The sequence below is a fragment of the Cygnus olor genome, chromosome 17 (assembly GCF_009769625.2).
Source record: "Cygnus olor isolate bCygOlo1 chromosome 17, bCygOlo1.pri.v2, whole genome shotgun sequence".
In the NCBI taxonomy this organism is placed as follows: domain Eukaryota; kingdom Metazoa; phylum Chordata; class Aves; order Anseriformes; family Anatidae; genus Cygnus; species Cygnus olor.
Genome location: NC_049185.1, coordinates 7407008 through 7428110, shown reverse-complemented (window position 1 = coordinate 7428110; position 21103 = coordinate 7407008). Strand labels below are relative to the sequence as shown.

At 40.0% G+C, this 21103-nt stretch overlaps 1 protein-coding gene across 2 annotated transcripts in view; it reads right to left on the bottom strand.

The window, feature by feature from the left end:
- Positions 1 to 12614, bottom strand: part of ZDHHC8 (zinc finger DHHC-type palmitoyltransferase 8) — a 112750-nt gene extending 100136 nt beyond the window's left edge. The window contains exon 1 of one of the 2 annotated variants that reach the window (XM_040576737.1): positions 12068 to 12614. In XM_040576737.1, the coding sequence (XP_040432671.1) occupies positions 12068 to 12171 (104 nt within the window). In that variant the 5' untranslated portion in view covers positions 12172 to 12614. The remainder of the gene's footprint in view (positions 1 to 12067) is intronic. The other variant, XM_040576736.1, reaches the window with a different exon arrangement.
- Positions 12615 to 21103: the final 8489 nt, after the last annotated feature.

The following is a 21103-nucleotide window of genomic DNA, read 5'->3' as shown; positions in this document are numbered from 1 at the left end:
ATCACAGCACTGGACAGGTCTCTCTTGCGTTCAGAGGAGGACAATTATTTGGCAAATTGGTAGACATCTCTTTCCCTATTGACCAGACCAAATTCTGCTTACTTTTCTGGATCAAATAAATTCATAGACTAAGAATAGAGAACTTAGTGGGGAAAAAGATAGAAGCATTGGTCAGCCTCTTTGGAGAGGATTCTAAAGGTCACAATAAAGACAGTAACCCACTGATAGCACGTAAAGTTTCAATACAAGAAAGTTGTTGCACCAACCCATATAAACCACTCCAGCACAACAGATAGGATGAGATTTTGAATTACATCTTGTAACCCTGAATCCTTTTTTTCTACTCTTGTAATAATAATAAAAGTCAAGGGTCGTGGCAGCAGTATGCTACAGCAGCTACACAGTTTGGAGTAAACACAAGCCTTGGGACCAGATACTACAAAGGATAATGAGTCTAAAGGAAATGACAGGCAACGAAAACATGGGTCAGGCAACCTCCTTGTTCAGCAGCACTCTATGGCCCAAAATTCACAAACCCCTAACATCCACTGAAGGAAGAATTTAAAAAACAAACAAACGAGCAAACAGCAACAAAAACACAATGAAACACCTAGATAGTAAATGGAGAGACGATAGCTAGCTCAAAAGTGTATTTCTCATTTTATCAGATATGAATTATAAATCAAACACAGCAGCTAGAAAAGAAATTAATTTTTCAGTTCTTCAACCACAGATATCATGTTTAGCTCTATCCCACTAGCCTTTGTAATACAGTGGAAGAAATATTACTTGACAAAAGTAATTAGCCTTTGTGGAATCACATGCAAATGAAAGTTTAAATACTACAATGTAACCATTAAACTTTTAAAGACAGCCAATGAAGCTTTAGTCCATGTATCTCCATGTTCATATGTTCATGCAGATTTCAGTGTTAAAGAAAACAGTCTTGCTGCATGACATTCACTTGCATTTTAGGATGGCCCAAAATGACATTAAATGGAGAATAAACCTTCTCTTCAGAAGCCTTTTCTGAAATAAAGATCTCCATTGAGTCCTGGGCTCAAAGGACGTTAGTCTGGAGTTGGCACGTATGTGCAGAACTTCCTAAGCACCAATGCTCCAATTGTACAGCGCCTCTCGGCCTCAGTTTCTCTGACAGCACTGCCAACCTAACTCACAAGTTATGCTGCTGGAAACCAGAAGAGACTAAGACTTCAACACAGGGAGTGGGACACAGTTTTGCCCCAGCTAACTACCAGTACAGCCAGATAAAATCTTACACTTAATGCAGATGAAGGATTAAGTGATTTGCTAGAGAGAGTACAGACAGCTGTTTGCAGGATTAAGACCTGAGCCCAGGAACCAGGTGGTTCCAAGAGTAGTCCTAACCACAAGATCACTTATTTAAATACATATACAAGCCTGAACATTTTCCCAGGTCTGTATCTTTTACCACCTTGCCCTCTGCCTGCACAATAGCATCTCTTGTTTAGCAACGCATTCACAGTAGCTCTGACATTACCAAAAATTAAAAAGCATCAGGAAGAGTGCTGGTTTAGACACCTGTCCACTGGAAACTGACCTGTGACAGCAAAGCATTTCACAGTCATGACTAGTAGCTGCTGACCTGGTCTGATGGCTGGAGAATCAATGCAGTCAGAAAAACCTATCACAGGTATGCACCTAGCTAAACCCACCAGCTGCTGCCCACTGCTGTCAGGTTACTGGTGCTGCCAAGCTGCTGCCCAGGATAACAAGCTCCACACAGGTAAATCCCAAGTGGCCACGTCCCACAGTCCTATATAAATCAAGAAGGGTCCCATCTAGGCATCTGACCACACTCAAAACTCACTATCAGAAAGGGCCCAGATGTGAAATAAAGGACTACAGTGCTGTTTTGTCTAGCCTTCTTGAGCTCAAGCATTAGGGAAGCAAAGTTTCCCAACCTGTTGGAAATGCTGCTTATCAGCAGCAGCAAGGTGAAATTCACTAACATGTGCAAGACCTTGTACCTCATTATCATTGCAAGCGATCTGTCGAATTTCATTTACTGAAAAACACAACATGACTGGAACCATCCCATTTCAAGGAACCAACCCTTTCACTATTACAAATGAAATGGTGTCTTCCTGTCCACCTCCATTCTCCCTGAGCTTCTTGAGAGCATTTCTTGTGTAGGTAGGCATTCACTTCAAAATTTAGCTTTCAGAATGCATTTGTCATGTAAGATGAGGCAATGTTCTCAGCAAATCTCTGCTGAGAAGAGCTGAAGTAATCCTTGCAGTTAATTTTCTGATACAGTCCTACATCTGGACAAAGATTGTAAGTGTTGTTCTGCAATTCCAAAAAAATCATATTGGTTTAATGGCCACACCCAGCAAGTACTGTTATTTTAATCTTGCATTGCCTTTGCACTTTGGAATTTCTGTTGCAAATATTAAACCGCTTTGCTGCTGTAGATGCTACAACTTCCATACACGAAATAGAAGTTACCTCATCAGATTCTGCAGCTCGGCTATCTCCCTCCTGTTCAACTCACACTATGTATCAGAAAGCAACCATTTTATATATCCCTTCTTACAAAATTATCAAGACATGGTAATTTGAAAAAAATATTAGCAATGCCTGTTCAAGCTTCTATTGCTTTTGTCACAAGGACTTGTTAACCGTTTTACACAAAATGAGATATATACAAAGCCAGCCTACCTGTGCACTGATTTAATTAAAAGGTGTAGACAGAGGCTAACGCTTTGCAGAAGGTTATTTAAAAATGCATATTGTATGAAATCTGTCTTTAGAGCTGCATTGCTATACAATCTTTCACTTTCTTCAACTTAGACTGCCAACTCAAACCACAAACCTCAATATATTTCAAGGAGTGACCCCTTAGAAAAGTCATTTGCTTCCACGTAGCCAGGTGGTAAGATTAGGATTGCAGCAAGGTCTTCAGAGAGGAAAGACAGGTCTGAGAGACATGCACCGTACAGAGAGAAATGAGGAAAAAAATATATATATATATGTATATAAGAACCTAGAGCTACAGGTTTGACCATCTGAAGACAACCGTACAGGCAGTCCCTACTCCACCGTTGAGCCTTGGGAAGTTGAGGAGACGCCTAGATGACTGTGTGACTCCAGAGGGAAGTCTCTGGGCAGCGGTTCCTGAGCCCAATGCTAGATACAGACCCTGGGAAAGGAGAGTGCACCGACCTACATGCCTAACAGCTCCACACGCTTGGAGCCAAGAAACTACATAATCAAATGCTGAGTTATGAGGTTTGGTAAAACACAGCAGGTGGTTCAGCATGCTGCTGACAGCAGACGAGGGTTAACCACTGGTGCTCAGTGTTATTAGATCATAACACATCTGGAGAGTTATTGCTAGGGCAAACATCAATCTTCAGAGAAAGCTAAACATGCAAAATGAGATCTCACTCATGAGAAAAAAAATCATGAGGTTAAACACAATTAAAATAATCCCAAATAACTTTTGAAAACGGAACTGACTAAGAAGGAGGAGAAGAAGAGAGCAAAACAAGGAGTGAAGAAAATACCTGCCTCTTCCAGCCAACTGGGATCAGAGTATCTTCAGAAGTTTTAAGCTGAACCCTTCCATTTCAAAGCATTTTTGTGATTGATCTGAATTTAAATTAAAATGATACTTGTTTATAAAAATGTCAAAGCTTTCCTTATTCCCAGCACCGTACTTAAGTTGTGTTGATATAGATATTACATTGGATTATTTCCCTGAAGACATGAAAGAGAGCTAATGCAAATGCCAATTTAGTTTTAAGAATCCTGGGAGAGTAAGGCTTTGTCTGACTATTTATGAAAGCCCTTATATATTTAAGCAGTTTCAAGTTTGCTTTGTTAGGCTACAACTTAAAATCTAATTTGTTCATTTAAGAATATTCTGCTATTAATTTAATCAGAGCGCATGCAGATGTTTCCTGGAGAGCAGTCATTTCAGAGTGGCACATACATACCTTATTTTCAAGGTACTTTCTGACTAGTCAGCTTCCATGAACTCCTCCCTTCAAAAAATAATGACACCACCTCATATGTGGCTTGATAAAAATCTGAATTTCTCATTCCCATCTTAACGCCACCTTGCTTGATAAAACTTGTGACCCACTTGCCCAAAGGGCAGCATTTCCTAAATTATGTGACTTCATCAGTAATAAGGAACATAATAAAGTGGTGTACATGTACACTGGAAACAGCTGCTTTGGTGTTTAGATTTAGATCTAAAATTCAAGAGCTTTTTTTCTGCACCTGGCTCCACTGTCTCTTGTTACTGGAAGATCTCAAAACACAGCAGTAAAGATATTTCATAATGATTTCACATTTGATGTCTACAAATCCTGCACTTACGCTTTCACAAACAGAGAACCATGGTAACCACTGTGATATCTAAGTATGGGTTACTGTACAGTTTATTCCATAATATCCGTCCTGAGAAAAACAAAGAGTGAAGTACCCGCTAATGTCTGCATAACGGGTACAGGGCTTAGAATTTTAGGCACTTTGGACAGCTTTGAAGGAAGTAAAGCTAAACTGTATTAGTAATTGCAGAAGAACAATAAGGGACTAAATAAATTTTCTTTCTGGATACGGATTACTGGCTGATGATTTATGTAGTACACACTATGTTGTGGTGTACTCATTTGAACAAATTACTGCAATCACCAAACAAGGATCCCCAAAACTGCCTCTCCTAAAGCAAAACAGATCCACGCTGACTACAGTTTTCCAACTGATGGCATTCTTTGCAAAAATAAAAAATAAAATACAGAATTTCCACTGAAAACTGCAGCATTACTATTTCAGCCCCTGTGCCTCTTCCTTTCAACTTCATTAGCAGCTCCCTTTGACATTTGATCAACTAATAGTAGTTCTTTAGCAGCGCAGCCAAATTGAACATTACCCTTGGGTTAGTCAGAAAGACGTCTTGTATCTACTGGCTCAAATCAAAGGACAGTAAATCAATGTTCCACTTTTGTATTGGTTACACAAGAGTAACACCGATTCGGCTTTTAAGATTCTTCTCCCTACTCCAGTAGGCATCTATTTCATGCTCTCAACCAGCTTATACCACTATTACTGTATTCCAAAAATCTTCCAGTGCAAGCTAAACAAAACTTGTGGCTTCCCTTTGTAGGCCTTGAAGAGTTGCCTTGTAGCTACACACTTAGGTAAAATGAGAACAGAAAGCCTGTTCTGGTCATTTTTCACATGTCCCTTAAAAACAAGTACATAGATCCCAATGCCACAGGGTCCTACAGTTGATTTCGGCTACGAAGCACCTAGTAACAGAATAAGTTGTCTATGCAAAAATTTAAGTGTATAAATAGCAACTGTCTCAGGTAATGGACCTTAAAAATCAGAAGTCCAAGGTCACCAAACATGTCTCTCTCTCAATTTATGGTATTTTTATGTTCTGAAGAATAGCATCCCTCAGTTTACATTGCTAACAAACCAAACGAGCTCCCGTACCATTTGCACAATTTTGTAGAGATTGCTTCTATTTATAAAAGGACACACATGTGGCATACTTAGACAAACACAGACAGCATTTAAAAGAGTGTCTTGAAAAGGACCTTAAAGAAAAATAGAAAAATGGTTTGTATATTTACGTGCAAAGGCTGAAAGGCCCACCCTGATCTAATTGAGGCAGACTCTCATTCCTATTTCCATACACCCACATCCTTAATCTCTGCTCATTAGGAAAAATGGAAAGGAGGCTGCTACTGGCATAAACCACACGCTGACTACAGCTGTGGATAGCCCATGCACAGGAATAACTTTCACTGCATTAGCTATTTTGACTTCAAAACAAGATCTACAGTTAGCATTCAAATGCCACTGTGATGGCTGCATGCAAATAGCTGCACACTCACAGCTGAAGATGTCTAGCTATTTACTACCATCAATGAGGATGACTCTCCTCCCTCCCCCAAACTACAGGAGAAAAGAATATTCTTGCTGATCATAAACATGGTGTTTTTGTTTTGTTTTGTTTTGTTTTTCCTAAAGGAATGAATTTTAATAGCTTTCAGAAGTGTCTTGTAATGCCAACTTTGCTGGTCCCCTTGGAAGTGAAGATGATAGACTCTACTAGCTAAAAGCAATAAAACCGAGCTCTCTTCCAGCGTTAAAAAAAAGCCTTTTCACACTTCAGCTAAATGGATTTTCCTGTTGAGATTCCCTGCCTCTTTATCTTGCATGACAAGTTTATCTAGATACTATTTAAAAAATATATATATATATACCAAGATGAAATTGCCAGAGCTTAAAAGGACATTTCTTTGTCATAAGAAGAATAAACATTTCTCAGAAGCTGACAGGCATGACAACTGAGAAGACTCAGGTCAATCTGGAAAGCCTTACCTCTTCCGGATTGCAGTAGAGTAGACAAGGAAAATCTGCCATTAAAGATGCATTTAAGATGGAAAATGCTAAAATACCTAAGGAGGCTACAATCTCTCCTGAGTTTTGCATTCTTTTAAATATTTGGCTTTTCTTCGCTCAAAATTGCGCTACCCCAATCAGCGTTGGTTTCAGTGTGAAATCAGTGTTGAAATTCACCTCATTAAACTTGTAAACTACATGCTTTTTGCTCTCTCTACGGTCATCTGCATGGCTGTCTGTGTATGTATACTTTGTGAAGCTGCTCCCTACCAGTTCCAGCAATTTCTCGGTTTGGCACATGAAAAAAATAATACTACTCAGAAATAAGCTAACATTTCAAGTAGTAAAGTGTGGTTTGGAAAGAAATTCCAAAAAGAGTGAATTTGTTCTTTTTCACGATTAGCATCAACAATACAAAGTGAATCCCTGGAATGGCTCAGAACAGACAAGGACTATGAGCTTTGTGTTGTAAAGGCTTCAAAATTACGGGCACATCTGGTATGACATCATCCGGACAGAACAAGGGGGAAGCGGATAAGCAGAGTAGCAGTGTTTCCACAGACACACCACAGCAAACCGTGAACTTCTGACATCCTAAGTCACAAGCAGCAGCCACCAGAGCAACACAAATCCACAAGCCACCTTCAGCAAGTTACTAGGTAGCGGCCAAGCCATAAGATCACATTCCAAGGCACAATTTATGCCATCTAGCAGCTTCTAAAGATTAAGCAATCCAAGCTAAATTTTTTTATTTCCATTTTTGTGCACCTATTTATCAGTATCCAATACTATTTCCTCTAGACTGCTATAAAGTCAAAGGCTCATACCACCTGTAATATACTCTTATCACATTTAATCATTTATTCTAACTGAAATTAGAGCACAGAACTGTTAGACATGAATATCTGAATATCTGCAACTGGTGTTCACTGAAGTCCTTAAAAGGGTTTAGGTAAGACAAACAGTTTTGGATACAAATTGAATTCACTAAAGCAAAGATGATCTTCTATTTACTTGAATTATGCTAGTGACTGAACCAACTAAGTGACTGACTAGATTAAAAACACAAGATGCTTTCCCCTCTTTTGACCTATGAACACAAATGAGTCACTGGAGGATGAGATCTAACAGACAGTTCAAGAATTTTAGGTACTCATAGAATCATACTCCCACTGCCAACCAGAAGAGTTACAATAGCTGTGAACTTTAAAATGCTATTATGTATGTATTTTAGGGCTATTCCAGTGCAGGAGCATATAATCCGGGGTGGGGGTGGTCAGTTATGATCTAAGAAATGCATTTATCTTAAGTGTTTCTGAATTAATATACGGTTTAGCCAGTATAATTAAGTCACTGCAGAAATACCGAGTCTTCCTAATTCATGAAATACAGTAACCGGATATACAAGGGGGGGGGAGACAACCCCAATTTTTTTTTAAACACTCAGGAATGAAGCCAAGATTTTTTTTTTTTCTCGCTAAGGTAAATCCACAAGCCCTGCTACTGAATACAGTCTAACTGCCATTTTTCCCCTGATCCTCCTTCTACCAACTGAAGACTACTTCTCTATTTTCTTTCTATCCTTACTTTAAGTTCAACTTCAGTTGCTCTTTTACACCCCGTTATTACTTCTCAGCTGTTTCCTGAGGGTTATTGATATTAAATTCTTGTGTCACAGACTGCATTAGAGTGCCAGTTGCGTATGTCTGTGGTACACACCTATGATTACACCCCATTAAGACTTCTAAGAACAAAGTTCGTCTCATTTTCAGCATTGGCTGAATGAGTTCTGACCTCAGTTGCGCTTTCACTTCACCCAGAAAATTACCCATTTTACTATGCCAGTGAAGAGAACAATAGACAGCAGCATTACTACCATTATAGTAAAGTATTGGTGGCACCTGGATCTTTGTTGTGAATTATGTGTTTCTGCCAATACTTCAAAGACGTTCAGCTGACTGGATGGATGCTACAGAAAACACAGTCCTAAAACAGCTATTATCAGAAATTTCTAGTCTACAGCGTTCGGCAAAAAAATGAAGAGCTTTACTTTCTCATGACTAAAATAAGCCACAGTGTTGTTTTTTTTTTTTTTCCTTAAAACCACCTTATGCTTTTAGCTTGTTGTGTAATCTATACATGCAAGTTTTGCAGCTGCTAGGCTAAAATTCAGAGGTTGCCAGCACTAGAAACAACAGTAAGTAGCACAATTTAAGTAGGTGAAGAGAACTATTGGATCCAGCATCATAGGTCAGTGGGTGAAGTTATGCTTTATGGTATTATGCTTATGGATAACTAAGTTGTGTTCTCTAATACTGCAGTCACACAACCTGAAGTAAGATAGGAAGTTGACGAGACTCTGGTTCTTTGGACAAACACACTAAAGTTTACATCATAGCAGTCAGCAGTCCAAGGCATAAGAGCTCAGACTTCACTGAAATGGGTAAAATTGTTATCACTAATGAAAAACCTTCTAAGAAATATGAAGACAAAAAAGGGTTTGGAAGAAATAAGCTCACATCTGCTGCAACTGAACCACTCTGGATTCCTGTAATGTTAAGCAAAATTGTTCTTCCTTCATTATGCCATTTGATTTGTTCATATGGGTAAATTACCCTAATTATGATATATAACATTATTTATACATTCCTTTGCAATGCTTAGAGTTAATGCACTTTTACTGTCCTACTGGGACAAATTAGACCACCTACTCACACGCTTGTATTTATTATTAAAGGAACACACATGGAGAGCTAAGTCTGCAATATAACTGAAATATTTCGTTGCCTTTCCAGGCAATAATGGTGATAGCTAAATAGTTTTGTTTCCCCTCGTAAAACCAGAAGGAATACAACAGAGGTATAGTGAATCCTAAATAGTTAGCTGAGGAAAAAGAAGCATCTATCGTGGAATTTTCCCAAATTAAAGCATAAGAGCACCAGTGATCAACACCGTCATGAAATAATAGCGCATACTGTGTATTTCAAACACTCTTTATATGCTGCTACTTGGTGAATTTGTTTGTACAAAAGCTAAAAATAAAGATTGCGTTGCTAAAAAGCTATCCCTGGCCTTCAAGTTCAAAGAGCTTTTCATCTAGCAGAGGACACTCATACTACGTGGCTGGAGCCCACAAACAAGTCTAGGGAGAAAGTCTGGTCAGAGCCTCGGTTTTTTAATACGGGTTACTCAGAAACACTTGCAATGCTCAGAAAAGATTTTTTCCTTCTAATCAGTGTTTTTTTTTAAGTTATTAGTCTATTTTCCACATATATTAACCACCATCATTCAGTTCTAGAGCACTGAGGTTGCTCAAGTCCCTGATATCCCACTGAGCTGATCTACACCCAAAATTTAATACGAGAATTGACAAATTTCATGTATTTATAGCCAGGTAAGATCCTTAACAGCAGCCTTGGGGCTTAGCAAGACAAACATGAAATTAATAAAACTCAAGTAAATTGTCGTCCAGTAGAGTTCTTGTGCTATGACTAGCAACCATGGAGCGTATTAGCAACACCACTTAAAGCACTGTTAGACCAGAACCTCAACTGCTGCTTATCACTGACCTACCTAACATCAAAGGAGTTGTGCAGATCAGCACCCCGGAAAATACAGGCCTATCTCAGCCATGAATAACATATCAAGACAGAAAGATCTTCAGGACACAAAACACTGTCTGTGTAAAAAGACAGAAAAAAGGAAGAAGCTCTAGAAAAAAACAAAAACCACCACACAAAAGCCACTCTAATCTCATACATACTACTTGCTTTGATTCTGAAACAAAGACAGATTTTACTAAAACTGCTCAGGATAAATTTGCACAGATTTGCTGTTGTTTTTTATCCGAGTATTTTTGAATGGACAGGACTTCAGATACTGCCTGACAACAGTTGCTCAATTATGTGTTACTTTTATTACACACATGGCTTGGCAGCAGCAGAGAACGTATGTCTGGGACAGTCCTCAAAAAATTTACTACCACTTCAAGATACGCAGACCAAGTTACAATATGGAGAGATCCTAAAAATACTTCATTTTGCATGTAATTATTCACTGATAACAGAGGGAACAGAATTAAGTTTAAGATTTAGTAATAGACTAAAACTAATTACTTCTGCCATACAGCAACAAATTTTAAACCAAACACCTCAGTTAATGTCCTGCTGCCAAAAGGATGTTTCAACAACAACTGCGTTACCAGGAAAGTCTTACATCACTAGGCAATTTGTAGCTCTACATTCGAAGTATCACATGAAAACAAACATACAGCTTCCAAAACCACCGCAGCATGCATCCATTTCTCAAGGTGCAGGAAAAGAAAAACGCTGGCATTGAGACCCTTTTTTTGGATTCTGAAACCATGCAAAAAAAAAACAACCCAAACACCACAATGCCAGTGTGAGCCAAGTTCATCGCAGAAGCCAACTTCTGCCTTCTGTTTGCCTGCAAGGACCCAGCTATAATTAGATGCCCAAACGATGAATGATGGGTTTATACTTCTACCAGCTCTTTGTGCTGAAACAGTGCAATATCCTGAAAGGATTTACCCGTATCGTCACATCAAATGCATTAAAAACAAGCAATCAGAAGTCAAGTCACATTAAGCCAAGAGCATAACTCACTGCCAAAAGCTGTTCTGATTTAAGAAACTGTTAGACAACACAACATTTGCATTTTATGCTAGAATCCTACATTAAGACTGCCACAGCAGTAATGAGCAGTTTGAAGCATTGAGAACCGTACTACGGCGAAACTCCGAAGGGTACCGACATGGACACGTACTCCCACAATTAGACAGCCTTTTCCTCCTGTGGCTTCATTGAGCTCAGTTGAAAATTAGCGATGGCAAAACAAGGTGCACAGTTTCAAAATAAGCTAAACAGTCGGTCTTAATATCCACACAGCAATCTTTTCACCTCCCTGAAAAGCAACTTAGTCAAAGCCCGCTTCAGAGCAGTTTTGTAGCATCGCTCCCTCGAAATAGCAGCAATGCCTTTGCAGGGAAGCTGCTGCCATCCCGGCGAAGGAAGGGTTAAGACTCTTCATAACTCAAGTTTATGTAAAGGGAGAGGAACCAGAGAGGCAAAGCAGCACGCCGCTCACATATTAATATAACGACGGGGGCTCTGCAAGCCGACCGCCAGAGCTCTGCTTTGCATTTAAGGGAGGTGGGAGCGAGAGCAGAGGAAATGGAGGGGGGAAAAAAAAGTTTCCCCTTCCCTCCCTGCGGCAAATCCAAACCTGCCCGTTGGCTCCTCGGGCTCTGAGGAGCAGTTACATAAAAAACGCCCAGAGCCGGGCAGCTCGGAGCGCCTGGGACAAGATCACTCCCGCTGCCAAGGGCTGAGCCGGGCAAAGCCGCGGTGCGCAGCCCCGGGCTACCTCCCTCCTGCCGGCCTCCCTGCCTCCTCCTCGGCCTCTCTGCCTCCTCCCCGGCCTCCTTTCCAGCCTCCCGGCCCCCCTCAGCAGCAGGGCAGCAGCCAGCCAGCACCCCCAGCCGCAGCCTGACTGCTCCCGTGCGCGAAATGGTGGCTCCGGCTGTCAGCGAGCAGCAGCCCTGCAGAGCCGGGCCGGGCCGAGCCGAGCCAGGCCTGGAGGAGCCGAGCTCAGCCTCCCCCCTACCACCACCCCTTCACCCCACGGCGTTACTTACGTGAAAACAAAAAATAAAGTAGTCGAACCCACTAGCAAGGCGGCCGCTGTGGAGACGGGGATGTATTTCGTCGGTTTAAACCTCTTGCCGGTGCTGCTGGGCATCCTGTGGCTTACACATCACTGTGCGGAGCCGAGCCGGGAGCAGGGAGCCGGGAGGACGCGGGCAGCCTCCGGCACGGGCGGCGGGCGGGGAGGGGGAACCGGGCCGGCTGACCTCCAGCACAGGAAATCCCACCCCCGCCGCCCGGCCCCTCGGCTGATGTCAAGCAGCCCCTTAAGGTAGCGCTGCGGGCGGCACGGCTCAGCACGGCCCCTCCCGAGGCACCCGGCCTCCGCGCTGAGGAGAATCGCTCGGTTTTTCGGGGAGGGGAAGGAAAGGAAGGAGAGGGAAGGGGATGGTCGAGCGCCGCCGTGCTCTTTGTGGGAGGGTGAAGGAGGAGGGAGCAGCGCCGAGCTCGGGGGAGGGGGCCGGGGGCGCCCCCAGAGGCTGCGGGACCCAGAGGCGCGGTGCGGGGCGGCCCGGGGCCGCTGCGCCCTGCTAATGCTGCAGCGAACACAGCCGGAACGGCACCGTGCTGCTCTCCGGAACAAGCCCTGAGCACCAGGAGGCAGAAATAAGAGGTAATTTAAGGTAATATCGCGAAGTTCATGGAGGCGGCTTTCTAGAGAGCGCTGTGCAAACGGGTCCTCCGCTCGGAGCAAGCAGCTCTGCGCAGGCACAAGGAAAGCCTCGCAGGGAGGAAGGGTGCGAGGCCACTTGGAAATTTATGCATCGAAACCAGGAGCTGCAGTCCTGTTTTCTTCCTCAGCTCAGGCTCTATTTGCAGCTGCCAACAGGCCGGTAAAGTACCCACGGCATAAGACAATGAAAGCCACCTTCACAGCTTCTGTTGGGTGTTCTTAAAAGTAAACTTACCTTACAAGGTATACACTCGGCTCCTGTTCTGAAGAGATACTAACAATCACCATTTTAAGAGACGGGATGAGCTCTACAGTCCTCGAGGTATTTGGAACAGAACAAGAAAAATCCAACAAAAAAGCAAGTACAGGCTCTCAGCTTTGCAAGGTTTGCAATAAAATTGTGAGCATCAGCTTTAAATATAAGCAAATCCAGCAAGTTCCAGCCTGAAGGCATATAGTTATGTGAAATCTGCTTTTGCTAGTAACTGTTCTCCCCCCCCCCATAAGTATTCTCAGCCCTCTGAGAACAACTTTAAAAGCACCAGGTTTTATCCAAAAGGGACTAAAGTCAAAAGGCAACTTAAAATGAGCTCTAAAGTCAGGTTTTTGAGGTAAAGGAGGGACAACAATTGGGTTAGTTTTGAATGCCTAGGGTACATTGTTTCCTACGCTTCACTACTCATTGTCACACCAGATTATTGAAATAAATTATTCTTAAAATGCTCACAACTAATCAAAAGGTCAGCAACTTTACACAGAATCAGACTCTGCATTCTAACCTGAAGCCTTCAGGTACATCTCCACTGGCATATTAAGTTGGATCAAAGGTGTACTTTGGAAGCAAATCTCTCATTCACCCTCACATACCATGGTTTGATGCATGTTGCTGAGTGGCCTCGAAGTACGTAACTAGATTCCTTCTGAATAAAAACTAATCCAGAAGATGCATTTTAGGAGCACACCTAATACACCCACATCACAAGTTAGTTCTAAATGAACTTCCCCAAAAGACTTTGCAGTCTAGCACTACTTGCACAAACCAGGCAGAGACTTCATCACTTTTATCAGTTCTGGCCCTGTACTCCTCCCCATTCAGCCAACATTCTTGGTAAAAAATTTCAGTTGCAAACAGAACCCTGATATTTTTACACTGAATTTATTTTAAACTGGAAAATGTTACAAGAAGTATTATAGACAGCTTATGAAGTTTGGTTAGCATCCTCTAATGGACAGTGAGAGATTTGCTCTACTACATTTCTTAAGGCTTGAAAATTAGTAAAGAAGTTATCTCCCCACTCAAGTGGCTGTCAGATTTGCATTTTCAGCATGGACATGCAATAGGGTCTCCACAAGTACCTTTCAAGGTGCATATTTGGAGGTTGACAATTTATTTAAAATTTCATTCTTTCTAAGGACAAGGCCTTTCTGAAAAGTAGCAAGTGTGAGCATGGGAGCTACACTTAAGGAAGACTATTCTTACTCTGTTCTCTGCACCTCATTACTTTCAGTTGTATTATTCCTGTAGGGATTCTCACCACGCTAGGAAGCATAGTTCTCAAATGCAGCTTTGCAAGCAGGGAGGACTCAGTGTTCCTGCTCCTTCCACCCTACAGCATGGCTTTCTTACCACTTGGACACCTGAATGCATCTCCACAGCCTCACCATAACAGCCCCACTCAGAGGGCCAGTATTTTGAGCCAATCGCCTTATGAAGAGAACTACTTGGCAGAAAGTAAATATGATTTTATTATTATTTTTATTATTATTTTTAGTCCTCCAGTCATGCAACACTGTTGCAGAGAAGGACACTAAAAGATAACCGTAAGCATGTGGTATCAGGGGATTAAGAGTTGTAGCTTTCATAGCAACAACAAGGGCACATCTCCAAACCTGAAATGATCTTAAAGATAGCAGCGCAAGCCTGGTCTGCACAGTCATCCTCTGGATCAAGATACTTTATCTGTGCAACAGTGCATCATGCAGAACCAGCATTTTCAAAAGAAGGTTCAGACACTCCATGTTACAAGACAGCATTAGGCAGAGATGTGTTTTGAGAGGATTTCTGTGTGCACTACACATTGCAGATTACTTATCAGAAAGCAACAAATTGGAGGGATTTGGGGGGGTCCAACAACAATTCCCCCAGTTCACTCATTTCCTTCGCACTAATGTTCCAGTTCTTGAAAACACCTACTTTCAAGACAGAATAAAGCACTGCCAAGCAATGTTCAGTCTCAGTATTAAGAGGCAAGTATATCTAAAGCCATGAGATCACTTTAGGATTCAAGCAGTAACGATGCCTGAGGAGGACCTGACTCAAGCAGAACAGGCATGTCTCAGAACCGCTCTTCTGGAACAGCTTTATTTCATGGACTGTAGTTTCTGGATTCACACTACATGGTAAGTCTGCCAGAAAGTTTTGGCAGCCCTGAGGTAAACAGGGATGGCAGCATGAGTTAGAAAAAGATTTAATGACTACCCAAGGAACTAATACAGCTACAAAGAACAATTTAAGAATAATCTGGCAGAGTCTGGCTAGTAACTGCATGTCTTTTTGCAAGATTTTACTCTGAGGTTTTATCCCAAAGGAGAAAGGGCCAACCACAGAAGTTGTGTTGGAGACACACTCTGAAAGCTGGTAACACGAAAGGAAACACATGGCAGAGAAAGCATCAGGAAAGCCTGACTGCCATGCACTTTTCATACCAAATCATGGCATCAACGCTAGCTGGGAAGCAGCTAAAGAGTTAAGAAAATCCTTTTATTTTGCACACTTTGAAGTACTGAAAATCCCTGGCATCTTTTATTGGTCACTAGGCAATTTAGCTCCCAGCTCATATTAGCTGTTGTCATTAAACAATGATCAGAATAAATCATTCTCCTTTTCTTACTGGACTTGCTACCGTAATAAATGTACTTGCCAGCTTGTGTAGTACCAGTGATCTGCAAAGTGTTCAGGGTCACTGAAGGTTCAGCAATCAGGTGTTTAGTAAATGCTGTTTTTCTTTTAAACTTACAGTGCCCAAAACAGAGGACATTTGGGTCACCAGGCACAACATAGTGCAGGCAAGAAGTCCAAGCAAGGCTAGATTTTTTATGGGTACAAACAAGGCCCACTACGTTACCCACTGGGATTTTATTATGACCATTTTCATTAGTTGTTCAAGTTTATTTAGCACTAGATTTATCAAGAAATTATCAGTAGCCTGAACAGAAATCTCACATCAACATTTTCCATGGAATAGGATTCACTTAAGACGTATCGGATAGAAGAACTCGTATAACATGCACTTCCCAACTGCAGTGATGGGGCATGTCAACTTACAGTTATTATGAGATTTGGATTACTTTATCAACCACCAGTTCCTATGCGATTCCCACAAGGAGCTACTCAGAATAACATAGGCATCTGAACGGCTTAAGAGTCACAAACCATCCCATTTAAAACAATTTATAAAGTGTAATTCTCCTCTGCCAGTATGGAATATTACTCCAAATGATGCTGCTGAAACTCAGAAAGCCAACCATAATTCATATACTAGCAAAGAAATTAAGATATTAAAACCAATAATGTGAAGTAATGTAACATTAATTACACCTAGTAGGGTATTCTTGTGAAATACCCTCCAAAGAATACAAGCTATTTGGTCATTACCCAAACCATCTTTTTTTGATATTTACATAGCTATAATTGCTTTTATGGAAAAATAACATTAGAAAACTATATACTTTTACCTGCTTGAGATGAAGACAGCCAGGACAGTATGAATAGACAAAAGCTTGTGACATCATTAACTTATCTCAGGAATAAAATGCACATCTTGATACAACAGTTAATATCTACATGACAATGAACTATCTGATATAAGTTAGCAGAGTGAAGACTGATAGACAGCAATAAAAAACTGGACTTATAGCTGAAAAAGTTAAGAGTACAATGCTTATGAAATACTTTCAGTTGGCAGACACCTGCAAAATAAAAATGTTTGCAGTACATAACACCTAACACAGAATTGTGCTAGAAACTGGTCTCTGTATTTAATACATTTGTCATTATGTTGGTTAACAACATAACTATATACCACAAACTCTAGCTTCACTATTAACACTTTTTAAATTATTTTTAATAGAAATACTTTAAGGAACTAACATAGGTTGCCTTTTTACTAGGAGACTGTAGCAAACTACTTACACTCGAAAGTCTTTCAAATATGAAAAGGTCTTAAGTGTCTAGTGCCCAATGTGGCAGAAGTGGACAAAAACACTCCATACTTAAATTTGCCTATTGGAAAAATACACGAGTGATTATAAATCCCTAAGATACCTATAGCTGTAGATACTAATAATTATCCAGCTCTAAATATAAGGAGTTTTTTTCTCCCGTGCTCGTCCATTTTCACAACTTGAAGATTTCCTTATTATGCAATTGCACAAGCTTCTCGTTTGAGAGGGCATCTTGTTTTCACTTAAACTATAGTCTGAGAAATCACTTACATGTACAATCCACTCTACAGCTGATTACTTCAAACTTCTCTTCATCAAGCAAAATAATCCTGATCTGTTGCAGCTAGTTTTCATTATCTCCTGACTCTGAAAATGATATATTGTCAAAGAGTTAGTCAGGGTTAGCGAAGGACTGGATCATCCCTCTTATTTGTATTTTAAAGCAAGAGTAATTTTCGCTAAATCTAATTCGGAAGAATTTTAAATCCTACAGAAACCATCATAAAGGCAAGAGTTAAAAAAAACACACCTTTACAAACACCTCACCAATTAACTAGTGCAAGTTCACACATATAAGATTTCAACAACTTAAAAGACGCTTTGAAATCAGTTTGGCTAATCAAAAATTAAGACACTAGTTGCCATATACAGCTTAGAAAACATAGCTTGCTAGAAACAAGCATGACCAGCCAGAATATACAGGCATACTGGGAACAGAAGTACATAAATGCAGGCTATGAAGCCTTCCATTTCAGATGGATTGGAGAGAGGTTTTGTTCTGTTTTTAATAATCACATTGGAAGCTGCTGACAACCCGTACAGGAGATCAAAATAACATCAGTTTTATAATCCCCCCATCTCAGTATTTACACAAACAGTTGCAATTATTCAATATAAATAAAATACCAAATGGAGTTTTCTAAACTTCAAATTGGATAGCTTTTTCAAAAAAAGTTTATACTAACATTTAACATTTCCATTCAGTTATTCAGGTGAACACATTGGAACATGAAGCAGCAGAAGGCATAGCATTTCTGTTGTGGAATGTCAGTGTTCATCATGACTCATTAGCCATAAAACACAGCATCCACCTTCTGGACCTGATGGATTCTCAAACCAGGAAATCCACACTACTGCTGTACAGCTGGTCTGAGCTGCAGGTGCTGCCTCACAGGCAAGAAAGGCAGCCCAGGCTAGGGATACTTTCTGAACCAAATACTTCCCCACAATCTACACAGAGTGAGAAGAGAGCTGGTCTGTCTCCAGACCTCATCCCTTTTTGTCATCTTGGGCACATCCCCATCACAGTTCTTTCCATGGTGAAGATATATGTACAAAGTAATCCCTCATTTTTTTCCACTTAATTCTTTCTATTTTTATTCAAGTCAGTTTCAAGACATTTGGAACAAAATTGGACCAAATGCTTAGACTCGTACTCTTGTATGTAAAATACAAGCATCTCTTGAGCATGTTGCATCAAAAAAAACCCATGACATTCTCATGTCTGCTTAGTGTTGAGAAGAATCTTAATTTTCTGAGGTTTTGGTATCATAGCAAATGTATTTGATACAAGCTACCTTATTGCACAGGAAAATTATCGTTTACAGTGTTAAAATACAGCAAATTGGGGTTGTTGGAAACTTGTGAATGAGACACATTGCATCATTAATGCAATCCTACTCCTGAAGAAAAAAGTGTAGTCTTCAGAATAATGTAGGATTTATAGAGAACTACCTCAAATTTGTTTTTATAATAATAAACTTAAGTCTGTTTTTAAGACTAACTACCTGTTAAGTATATAATGTTTTTTGATGAGCATCAAAAACTACTATTTTGAAGTTAAATTCTTCATTCAGGTGTCCTCAGACACTCATCCATCCATTTTTCTATACATACAACCATTAGTACCAACAAAGGCTGGGTTATTAAGCCTGGCTACATTTCATCTTTTATTAAGCCTGGCTAGATTACATCTTTTTGCATTTGAAGCAAGAAGAATTGGTACAAGCTACAGAATTTAGCACCTGACAACACTTCACTAATCTCATTATAGTTTCGTTTTATTAAAAACACATTAAAGCCTCCTAAAAAGTTTCACTTGCACTTTCTGTAAGATTTGTCATATTCCCAGTAACCTTTCAGTTATAGAAGTGCTTAAAAATTCTCTAACTGGCTACCTTAACACAACTAACTCCCCATGATTTTTGTCTACATTTAAGCATGCTAGGAGTTACCTTGCCTCGCAGGGTGCAAAAGGGAAATTAGTGAACAACAGTGTTTGTTCAACACTACCACAGCCTTGTAAAATAGCCTTCAAATAGCCTTGACTCCAGGTTGATGAAAAAAGTCCCAATACACCTTGATAAGGTGCAGAAATTATTTAAAGATTCACTGGATTTCTGTACTGTCCGAACAATGTAAAGTTTCGCAGGATCCATTCTTTGTATGACAATACCTTCAAACAGGTTCAGATATTTAAATCATATTGGTTACTGCTATTTTAAAAACTTGCATATGGCAGTTGTAGTTGCCTACAAATTCATGAAAGAAATTTCTACATTACAAGCCTACCTTTTTGTCAAAGCACTATTTCCACTTTCGAGCCAAGTTTATTATTTTAAGATTCCCTATTGTCCAAAAAGACAGGCCAGATTCTGTTGTCTCGAAAATACCATAGTGAAGACGGGAAAGCATGAATGCTTAGTATCTAGTGACTACTGGAAGGGGGGTGGTGAACAAGACAAGATATATCAACTAGAACTCTACAATACTCAGTGTACAGAAAGCTATAAAAACATTTTGAGGGCATCTCTTGGAAGCTTGTGGTATGTACACATGAAACTTCATTATTAGAATGACTTAAAAACCTTACTTCACTAAGATTAACTTTTAGAATACTTACTACTTTTTAATTTGTAGTGCAGCACACCTATGGCTTCTAAATGATCAGAACATTGACTAGCCAGTCTTCAGTTTAGAAGACTGACACGTTCTTCAGCCCAACGCTATCCAGAGGGAGTATTTTACTTAGTGCTCCTCATAACTTGGCTCTTGGAGATTGCAGACTCACAGTAAGGATGACAGTAATCCATGAACTGTAAACATGGATCAGTTAACCTAAACAGGAAGGGAGATGTCTTGAAATCAATTAAGTATGCATGAATAAGTGAAAAAGGGGGAGGGAAAGAGAAAGAAGGTAATAAAATTAAGCAGGCATTGTCAATATTGTTAAACAAATTGTTTCCTCCTGCCTTCTGCACAAGATTTGATAGTGAAATCAAACCCATACATTTTGTAGCTTCCACCACACTTTGCCCCTGCAGGCTAAAAATACATTCCCAGTAAGAGTTAACTTTAAATAAAAAGCAAATCCTTTAAATGAAAATTTAAATTTATTTTGAAGTTTTGAAGTGTAATTTCTATCAATTTAGACACACTGTTTGACATTATCAGATCAGAGAATTTACAGTGACTCATGGATAAAGATTTGGCTTCTACATTCAAATGGTAAGTACTTCAGAAGAACTTGGTCTTATTTCCAAACCAGAAACACTAAAGAACATTTTTTTTTCCTTTCAACCATCTTTGTTAATTAACAGACTTTTGATATCTGCCGTACTTAAAGTGGAACATGCACAACACCAAAGGAATTACTTTGAATGAAGTGAGTACCTTAATTACAGTTCCAGACTTAAGACTAGTTCATGGTACCATCAAAAGGCAGTGCTAAGTAGAAATACAAGATTTTTTTAAACTATATTTTCCTCAAGTTGATTGCAAAGTCTGATCTACTTAGAGAGCCTTTTAATGAAGATAAAAAGGTCTTGCTACCTGATAGTAGTATCATAAGTTTAGCAAGTTTTGTCCAGTTTTCATAATTGTGGGAACGGTAATAGAGAATTCCACTGCTATCTAATGCTATCCTTGTATTAGTGGTTAACAACAAAACTCAATCTATGAGACTTAAATTGTGTTGATTTTATCACTTGCTATAATTTCTTCTACTCTCTAGCAGTAACTTGAAACCAGACAAACAGTAAATGCTCGCGGGGAGAGATTTGATCAATTTGCCCATTACTAGCAAGAAGATTGACCCTCAAATGTGTACAACACAATTAATTGACTTAAC